This window comes from Bidens hawaiensis, unplaced genomic scaffold, assembly GCF_021521415.1.
Source record: "Bidens hawaiensis isolate Kalapana, Puna unplaced genomic scaffold, B.hawaiensis_p1.1 tig00012998_1, whole genome shotgun sequence".
Lineage (NCBI taxonomy): Eukaryota > Viridiplantae > Streptophyta > Magnoliopsida > Asterales > Asteraceae > Bidens > Bidens hawaiensis.
This window is the reverse complement of record NW_027492088.1, coordinates 424,046-434,755: the sequence shown is the minus strand read 5'-3', so window position 1 is coordinate 434,755 and position 10,710 is coordinate 424,046. Positions and strand designations below refer to the sequence as shown.

The window sequence follows — 10,710 nt, the reverse complement described above, 5'->3', positions numbered from 1 at the left end:
TGATGCTAAAGATGTTTTCAAGTTGACAGCTTTCAGGGAAGATGGTATGGAATATAGGTTGACACCATTTAAATATCCGAATAATGTTAGAGAAATTATAGTTGTTGATCTTGAATCTATTGAAGATGAATCTAATGATAATGTTGATGAGAATAATACTGAGTTTGAAGTAAGTTCCGTGGGAATGAATCATGAGTCTGAACATAATGTTGATGTGGAACAGCAACATTTTTATGCAAACTCTAATTTCGATGTTGATGTTGATGTTGATAACAATGGTGATGAAGAAAATGATGGTGCGGTTAACGAGGTTGATGTTGGTAACAATGGTGATGAAGATAATGATAGTGCGGATAATGTGGTTGATAATCATGATCTACAGTTCCAAAAAACAATTGTTGATCGTTTGGTAATGCTCAAACAATTGGTGCTAGTTTTAATTTTTAACTCCAAATATATGATTCATAAAATATAATATTTCCCATTTTTTTGCATCGTTTACCAAAGCGGTTTGCAAGAAAATCTAAGTTAAATATTGCAAGGAAGGTGATTATCAGAAACAACAACGGTGTGGAGTTTAAAAGTGAACTTCGTGTGGAAACTCCACACAACAAACCGAGATACCGTGTCCACGACTTCAAAGGTATGTTAACCACTTTTGACTTGAATGTTGGTGACAGATGTTTGTTTGCTTATAACAAAAGGGAAGGGAAGATAATCATAAGTAATGTGGTGAACAATTAAGACTATTTGTTTTTTATGTTCTATGTTTCGTAATCATGACTTTGACTTTTGAAGTATGGTGAATGAAAGTTTCTGAACAATATTTGTAGTAATGTTTTAACTTAGGATATGTCTAACTTTATGTAAGACTTTTTGTAATTTAAGATGTTTGTAAGTTAGTATTATGATGATGTACTACTTTTTATTATATGGCATGAAGTAAAGCCTTTTTATTATATTGAATGAGTTCAACCATTATGATTGTGGATTATATCTAAACATTATGAGATGCAAAATAGTTTACAATAATTGTTTAAAAACATGAATATTGTTAAACTTTTGAAAAATACTTACAAACTTCGAAATACTTCTTTATATACAACATTTGATGTTTCATTTGAAGTATTACCATCACTATCAATAATTAGAACTTTAAGTCCGTCTCATCTTGTAACTCTTGATAATGCGACATAAAATTGACCATGTGTAAAAATGGGCTTTTTCAAATATAATGTAACTCTTGATAGTGATTGCCCTTGACTTTTGTTTATGGTCATTGCAACACATAAAGCAAGCGGATATTGTCTTCTTTGTAGCTTAATGTGAAGTTTTTTGTCGGTAGGTATCAAAGTAATTCTTGGAATATAATGCCTATCTTCAATATTACTACCTGATATAATCTCCACTTGTATAATACGTTTTCCCAATGAGACCACCTTTAACCGAGTACCGTTACACAATCCACTTTTTTGATCAATATTTCTTAGAAGCATAACAGGAACTCCTACCTTTAACACTGACTTGTGGTTTGGCAAACCTGATGCTTTAATTCCATAAGAATGTCAGGGGAGCATAACCTTTCATCCAAATTCTCATTAATCATGTCGGTAGGACATACACTATCAGAACTTAGATATTCCCTTTCTTTTCCAGGAAATATTGACAACAAACGATCATTAATTTCTTGAACAATATCATTTTTTGGAGCAAGTATTGCTCTTTCATGAAAATAATCTTTTTCTTTGAAATTTTGTAAAACGGACGGATACACAAAGTCTATTAACTCAGAAATTGGATCACATGAATGTCTGATAAGAAGATCTTCTGGTATTTCAATTTGAGCTTCACCATCATTGGTACCACCAACATTACCTTCGCCTATATCCAAAAGCCATTGTGCAAACATCTATGTTTGTTGAATTTCAGTTGAATGGTTTGAGGTAGTTAACCTCAGATTTTTTGTCAACTTAAGGACTTTGCAATTTCTCTGAATGTAAGACGAACTTTAACATGAGTTTACAATTTGTTGTCTACATCCACCTGGGACAACCGGTAATATTTGTCTAAAGTATCCTCCAAAAACAATCACCTTTCCATCAAATGGTAAACTGAAGAACCTCCAGATGTAGATGTTAAAATATCTTTTAATGATCTATCCAGAGCTTTAAACCCATGCTTGTGTACCATCAGTGCTTCATCCCATATAAATTAGTGAGGTTTCTCTTAATAAACATGCAAGATCGCTATCTGGCTTTATGTAACTAAATGAATCTTCAACTAAAATTAATTGGAATGTGAAACCTGGAGTGTGCAGTCCTACCTCCGGATAACAAAAGTGATGTGATTCCACTTGAAGCAACACTTAAAACAATTTTTCCTTGAGATCTTATAGATGCACATAAGGTATTCCAAAGATAAGTTTTTCCAGTGCCACCATAACCATAAACAAAACATACCCCACCTTTATTCTTATCAACCGCTTCAATGATTTCTTCAAATACATAATGTTGCTCGTCAGTAAATGAAGAAAAGAGTTGTTCAAACTCTTGAGAACACATAACCTTGTCATAAGCTAGTTCTTCACTAAGTAAAAGATTATTTGCAGAAGAGATGGAATCTTTATTAGGAAAAGGCATGGTAGAAAACTTTTTTAGACTAGAATTATTTCTTAATAAAAAATTTTCTATCTCAAACAATGTAAGGTTTTTGAGTTGTTCTTCATTAAGTTCTAAACCTGGAAATTTAAAAGAAAATGTGTTATACAAAAAATAATTTCAATATCTTTTTTATATAGAATAATAAAATATCAATTTGTATCATTATATGATTTTAATACCTAGATGCTTTAAAACAATGCGTTGTCTGTATAAAATGTCATCTGACAAGTAACTCCACATTGTTTCCCAGACAAATTCAGGTCTAGACATGCTCTCGGATATTAGCAATGTGCAAAATAAACTTCTTAAGTAATAACCAGTGCCAGTAAAACTTGCTTCTATAATTGCTTCAACGTACTCATTGTCATCATCCAAAAGGCCACATGCATAACATACATCTCTAAATGTTGGATATTCGACAGAGTTGACTATTCGAATTTGAGAAAATGTTGTTGGACCTTTTACCTTGTTCAACAAAATTCTTAAATAATAAGCTTCAACAAGAGAAGGAGAAACTGCATGAATCCTGCCAATGGAAAACCCTTTTTACCTTGGTTTCCAATAACGTTTGTCGGCTTTCCAAACAAACTTTATAGGAAATTAAACGTAAGTTAAAGTGCGTGTTTCTGGATAATTTTGATTGCACTTGAACCACTCTGAAAACATTGAGGAAGTAACCACTGGTTTATTTAAGATATCATCAAGATAATCAAACGCCTCATAAATAACCTGCTGTTGTCTAGGTAGATGAAAAGGAAGCCTAATCACTGAGGGGGTCTTATAATGTATCTCATATGAAAAAATCCTCCATGATGCTTCACATGCAGATATGTATCTGCAACTATAGTAGTCTTTGATTTCATCAATGTTTTCTTAATTATGATTTTCTTGATTGGTTGGTACAAAACAAACCGATGCTCTATCATGCCCTTTGTTTATATATTTAAACAAATATTTTATTGAACCAACTTGATTGCACCACTCAACATTGATGTGTGATTGATATCTTTTAAAAGTGTTTTGTTATACGACACAACGCTTGTATTATCCAACTTCACACTTGACTTCTCAACAAAAAAAACTATTATTTCGTCTTCTATATACGGGATAATCATCACCGTCAATGGATGTAAAGTCATGGAATTTCTTTGGAAAATTTTTAGAACACTTTCCGTCAATCATGCATGGACAGTTGTTATTTGCAATGCCACACGGACCATGAATCATGAACTCCCTTACAAGGTAATACAATTCTGGATCTAACTTTTTGTTAGGTATTTCAGCTGAAATAAATGGATCAATATATTCAACTGTGTGAAGTTTGTGATCAGCATGCATAAATAAGCACAGATGAGCATGAGGCAACCCACGTTTTCGAAACTCCACTGTATATACAAATATAAAAAAAAAAGATAAACAAACATTTCAGATTGTGTCATCAAAGTGAATTTTCAAAATATGTGTATTAAATTAAAATTTAATAGAAAAGTGACATTTAATGTTAATAGAAAGTTTGTAAGTAATATAAAATGTGTTTAGATATGGTAGATAACTATATATGGCATACAATATACTCCTTAATTAATATGAAATAGGTCAAATCAGATATGAAGAGTCAGGTATAATAATAACCTAAAGCCCTCAAATATAATGATGAAGAGATCTGCAAAACCAAAAGTTTGGTTTACAAATTAAATGATTTGATTTCCAAAATTTTGTTTTCAAAGTATAATACATGTCAAATGGAATATGAACAACACATCTTTTCAACTTTCTTCATAACTTTTCTGAAAAAAAATGGCAGCTCTAGTTTCATGGAGGTTTAAACATTTACAAAACTGTTTTGTACTCAGAATGAACAACAGAAGGGTGATTAAATTATCAACGGTCAGAGGGTGATTAAATTATCAACGGTCAGAGGTGTCTTGAATTTACACAAGATGTGCTGAGAAAGATGTTTGAGCTCGGGATTTGTCCCGGAGAGGAGTTTCTGAAACCACTCAAGCTGACGAAAAGGCTTTGTGAAAGATTCATTCTTCATCAAGTATGTTGGGTGCAGATTTTTTATCCTCAGGATTTGTTATGATTCAGGGATTCCGAGCTATCCTACCGATGCGAATATTCTGAGGTTGATATTTGACTAATTCAATTGTCCTATATTATTTTTATTTGTTTTACAGATAAGACCACGTCATTAATGTGATTATAAGAACGGGGGTTTATAACTGTAAGTCCCCCCGCGGCGTCGCCGATCGATACGAGATCCGCACGAGGTCTAGGAGTGCGGAATCCTCCTAGACTCGTTTATGGTGTAGAAGACGAAGAACACGATTGCACACAAAACACATACACGAACAAACACACGAATGGGATAAACACATCTGCAGATCATTTATATAATAACCGAAACTCATTACATACCAAACACGAAAACAAATGACGGCCGACCCGAGGTGAGCTCTACCTCGGGTCGTCCCACACGACTCTCTCTCTCGGTTTCTCTCTAGACAAATAAACTGATCACAAAACACACTCTGACTTTTCTGGATAAACAAACCTAACCAAGACACATATATATATATTTATAAACAACTTCACGGGCTTGGGCCTGTACAACTTCGCCTATGGCGAAGTTGTCCTAACTTCGTACATCGTTTCCGCTGATCAGAATTGCAAAGCGACGGTCACAAAATGCACCAACAGACTCCCCTTTGACCGTTGCTCTCAATTCTAACAAACACAAAAGATCATCTGTTACAAACCATGCACTAACAGACTCCCTCTTAACTGATGATCTTCTGTTTGCTCTTCAACCAGCCGTGCCAGAAAATGTCTTGTAGCTTCACAAATCTACCAATCACCCAGCGTCTTCCATATCAGATCTCCCCTTCAGTGTAAGCTTCTCCGACTATATAGATTGAGGTCTTTGAAATACATGCATCCCCATGCCTAATTAATCATCTCAACCAATCACGTGAGTCCTTCTGACTTCACCAACACGTGAAGTTGGGCTCCCTCCACAACTTCACCAACACGTCGGCATACGATAAGGTTTAATCTTCAACTACTCAACATCAAGTGATCAATTTCATCACAAAACCACCTTGACAGAATCTAACACACATGACCATTAATTAATCCGAAGCATCTTCAATCACCAGGGATAACGATCAAGAACATAAACACTTTAATTCCCGATTAAATCCAACTTGTTCCAGAATTTTCACTTTAATAAATAAGCATCACGTTTCATGATCCAAATCTCGAACGCCTTGAAAATAACATAAATAATATGCTCTGACCACAATCCAGTAATGACGAAAACCTTCAGTTCAATTTGACTTTCTTCAGTTGGTCAACCTCGAACAACAACAATTTCATTGCCCACAAACACCCAAATATGTGTCAATATCCAGTTTCAATCAATATCCCATTCACAAACTCAACTCCATATCTAGAGTTGACACGTATTTGTTCACACGTAAGACCAAGAGATAACAAGTTTCACTCGTTGACGGAACAACGTCTTCAGTCTCACAATAATCGTGTACACCTGGCCATACAGACGAAAACTCCAAACACTTTTTTTTTTTTTTTTTGATTTTTAACTTCGCGTAAAGTCAACTTCGCCTGTCCATAACTTCGCCTGTCAGATAACATCGCCTGAGATAAGCGAACTTGTGAGGTAGGCGAAGTTGTGAATAACTTCGCTTAACCTTATATCTTCGCCTAAACCCTAAAATTTAAGCGACAACTTCGCCTGAACCCCATAACTTCGGCTGCGGCGCTGATCGGCCAGAAACGCATCAGAAACGTGCCAGAAACACCAAAACGCGGATCTCGAACCATAGAATAAGAGCCTAAGGCTCTGATACCACTTGTAAGTCCCCCCGCGGCGTCGCCGATCGATACGAGATCCGCACGAGGTCTAGGAGTGCGGAATCCTCCTAGACTCGTTTATGGTGTAGAAGACGAAGAACACGATTACACACAAAACACATACACGAACAAACACACGAATGGGATAAACAAATCTGCAGATCATTTATATAATAACCGAAACTCATTACATAACAAACACGAAAACAAATGACGGCCGACCCGAGGTGAGCTCTACCTCGGGCTGTCCCATACGACTCTCTCTCTCGGTTTCTCTCTAGACAAATAAACTGATCACAAAACACACTCTGACTTTTCTGGATACACAAACCTAACCAAGACACACATATATATATATATATAAACAACTTCACGGGCTAAGGCGAAGTTGTTATAACTTAACCTATGGCAGAAGTTGTTACAACTTCGCCTATGGCGAAGTTGTTCTAACTTCGCCTATGGCGAAGTTGTCCTAACTTCGTACATCGTTTCCGCTGATCAGAATAGCAAAGCGATGGTCACAAAATGCACCAACAGACTCCCCTTTGACCGTTGCTCTCAATTCTAACAAACACAAAAGATCATCTGTTACAAACCATGCACTAACAATAACGGCTACTGCTGAAACTTCGTCAACTCAAACGTGGGCAGCAACGGAACATGGAAGACTTAGTCTAGGGTTTATTCCGGATTTCTCAGAATTTCAGTTGTACTCCTTGCTTATTTAAACAAGCTGATAAGATCGATTAGAACACAAACTTCACTGCTTTAGCTATTAGCACTCATTGTAACACTTAGCATTTGATTTACTATCAGCTCCACCACTTGTAACCACCTTTTTGTTATTAATAAAATTGACGGTGATAGTTTTCACCGTCCGGAGGTTTTTGTGCCGGAGATCCACACGAGCAAGGGCTTTTTCCCTCAAAATCAAATCGTTGTGTTCACTCAGTTTTCAATAAAGCACTCTACCTCACGTACTAATTTGATCAAAAGTTACTTTGTTAATTTTTGACCGAAACAATTTGGCGCCCACCGGGGGGCAAACGATGCTTTGATCATTATCAACTCTCAAACTAAACCCTACTTTTAACATCCACAACATGTCTTCCCAACCGAAAATTGTTTCTTCTTCTGTCGCGGCTTTGGATTCCTTTATGAGACCTTTTATGCCTCCTCCTCCTCCTACTGGTATTATCCCGAAGAAACCTGACAACATTCCGAAGAAACCTGCCACTCCCGTGTTCTCGGGATCAAGGCCGTCTCCCCCAGATCCCATCATGGGGTCCAACAATGACCTTATGTCTCTGTATAGACGGTTACAGGAACAGATGGATCGCCAGAATAAGACCAACCAGATGCTTGTGAAGGAACTTGAAGATATGAGGAAGGCCAAAAAGCCGGTGGAAGAATTTACACCACTAATCCCGAGATCTCTGGATTTCACTCCTCCAGGATCCTCAGGAATGGTGCGTCCGGAGTCGACCATGGCATACAACCCTGGATCCTCGCTTTTCCAGCACTCAGGGTCTGCAGGATTGCATTCATCTGGATCCCAAGGATGCTTGCATGCGTCCTCTGCTGGGTCGTTTCAACATGCAGGATCCTCAGGATTTTCGCAGCAGGGAAGATCTTCAGGATCGTTTCAACAGTCCGGATCCTCAGGATTGTCCCACCAGACGGGACCCTCAGGTTCTTATCAGCCGGAGGTATCCTCAGGATTTTAGCAACAGGCAGGATTCTCAAGAGTACCTCCGTCAGGGTTCTTCAATCCCCAACAAACATTTGCTCAGACTCAACAGTTTGCAGGATCCTCTGAAGTGCACTAGGGAGACTTTATCCCGATGCAGGCTAACCCTTCTACCACTCCATTTGCTACTCTGGGAAACACTATGTTTGGGAATGCAAGCTACAAAACCCAGACTGTTCCTCAGAATATTAATCAGGGTAACACTTTCAATACAATTCTATTTAACGCTATTCAAGGATTTTTACAGGATGCAGGCATAAGTTCAAGTTTAGCCCGGGAGTTACAGAAACTTAAGGACATGAAATCAAATGTTCCTGGTGTAATCCGTCCCATAGCTGAAGTTCCCACTGATAGTCATAGAATATCCCGATTTGTGCCATCAATTGGTGACGTACAGATCCCCAAACGGTTTCAAACCCCAAATATGAAGCTATATGATGATTCGACGGATCCTGAGGAACACGTTGCACAATATAGAGAGCGTATGGAGATCAACCCAATCCCTATGGAAATCAAGGAAGCATGTCTTTGCAAGGGGTTTGGGTCTACCTTGACTGGAGCTGCCATGAAATGGCTACTGAGTATTCCTCCTAATACTATCACTTTTCTCATTTAATTAACTTGTTCAATAACCAGTTTTCTTGCAGTAGAACATTCGAGAAGATGACAGGTGATGTTTACAGGGTTACCCAGAATCCTGGGGAATCCTAGAGAGATTTTATTACCAGGTTTAGTAAGGAGTCGTTGGATATTCCAAATCTAAACCTGGCTTCGGCGGTAGAAGCTCTTAAGTTGGGGTTAGAGAAAAACTCCTCTTTCTATGATGATCTTGTTATGACTCCGTGCAGGTCGTTAGATGAAGCAAGAAGAAGAGCTCTGAGGTTTATCAGGCTAGAAGACGATAAGAAAAACTTTAAAAAGAAAGATATCTCGAAGTATGATCAGACGAACAAGAAAGCCGAATTCCCGGGGAAGTCATATCGATCAAAGCCTTACTATAAGCCTGATAACCCCAGGATCAATGCAGTAGATGATGAAGAATATCCTAAGGTCTCCGAATATTGTTTTTCTATTGATATTGGTGGATTAATGTGTGCCATGCAAGATTTAGATGAGAAAGCCAGATGGCCAAAGAAGATGGAAAAACAAGGAGCCTGGAAAGACAAATCAAAGTGGTGTGCCTTCCATGAAGACTTTGGGCACTTGACTGATGATTGCATTGCACTCAGAAGGGAGATCAGCTATCTTCTCAGCAATGGCCACTTGAAAGAGCTACTTGGCAGGAAAAAGGGAAAAGAGCAAAATCCTGAAAAGCCGACTCATCCACCAGCGGATGCAAAAACAATCATGTTCATATCCAGAGGATTTGACATCTGTGGAACCTGTTATTCTGCTGCAAAAAGAAATGCTGACCAAAGAAAGTTAGAAGTGGTTGACAGACCAACAAAGACATCCATTCTCACTCAAACAAAGACCATATCCTTTGATGAAAGCGATAGAGTCAATATTCAGGATCCTCACCATGGTAGTTTGGTAATAACATTATATGTGGCTAACCATTATGTGCGCAGGATCCTTATAGATGATGGAAGCTCTGTTAACATTATTCAACTAGATGTGTTGAAAAAGATGAATATTCATGAGGATGAGATTATCCTGAGTTCCCCGGTATTGGTTGGATTCAGTGGAGTAACTAAGAATACTATTGGGGATATCAAGCTCTCAGTATATGTCGAAGGGGTAAATAAAATGCAAAAATTTTGTGGTATTGATTGTTTGTCTTGTTGCAATATTAGGCAGGCCCTGGATACACGACATGGAAGCAGTCCCCTCCACTTACCATCAGTGTGTGAAACTCCCAAGTCCGTGGGGAGTTATCAAAATCATCAGCGATCAGCAAAATGCAAAAAATTGCTACACCTCTTCTATGAAGTCTACTGCCAAATCCCAGCAAGCGTAGCAATTACAGAAGCAGGCACAAGACGTAATGGAGGCCAAGGAGCAAGAATTTAAAGAAGTACTTCCTTGTCCTGAAGATCCTGAAGTCAAAGTGAGGATAGGAACAACCATTCCTGAGGATATTGAGTAAAATTTGCTCGATTTCCTCAAGTCAAGGTTGTCAACATTTGCATGGAAACATGAAGATATGACAGGTATTTTCAAAGATATTATAACACATAAACTCGGAATTGATAATTCTTTCAGGCCAATCCATCAAAAGAGAAGAAAGTTTGCACCTGAAAGAAACATAATCATCCAAGAAGATGTAGAAAGACTCTTGAAGGCAAAAATGATTAGGGAAGTTCAATATCCCCGATGGTTAGCAGCTGTGGTGGTTGTATAGAAAAAGAATGGAAAATGGAGAGTTTGTGTGGATTTCACGGACTTGAATAAGTTCTGCCCTAAGGATCCATTCCCTCT

General features: G+C 37.7%; 1 protein-coding gene across 1 annotated transcript; it reads right to left on the bottom strand.

The window, feature by feature from the left end:
• Window positions 1-1,513: 1,513 nt before the first annotated feature.
• On the bottom strand, window positions 1,514-7,818 carry LOC143542841 (uncharacterized). Its single transcript, XM_077035325.1, has 6 exons — window positions 7,749-7,818; window positions 3,765-4,045; window positions 2,840-3,125; window positions 2,305-2,737; window positions 2,024-2,111; window positions 1,514-1,909 (listed from the first exon to the last, which is right to left on the bottom strand). The coding sequence occupies exons 1-6, from the start codon at window positions 7,816-7,818 to the stop codon at window positions 1,514-1,516; spliced, it is 1,554 nt and encodes a 517-aa protein (XP_076891440.1).
• Between the last annotated feature and the right edge of the window lie 2,892 nt (window positions 7,819-10,710).

Bases quoted from the DNA above. Each gene is read 5' to 3' on its own strand.
- LOC143542841 (XM_077035325.1), bottom strand. From the start codon at position 7,818: ATGGGATCTGGGGGAGACGGCCTTGATCCCGAGAACACGGGAGTGGCA. The intron at 3,126-3,764 runs GTATATAGAAGA...TTGTTGAACAAG, and splicing joins TTGACGGTGATGATTATCCC to GTAAAAGGTCCAACAACATT. The intron at 2,738-2,839 runs GTATTAAAATCA...TTAAATTTCCAG, and splicing joins CATTGTTTTAAAGCATCTAG to GTTTAGAACTTAATGAAGAA.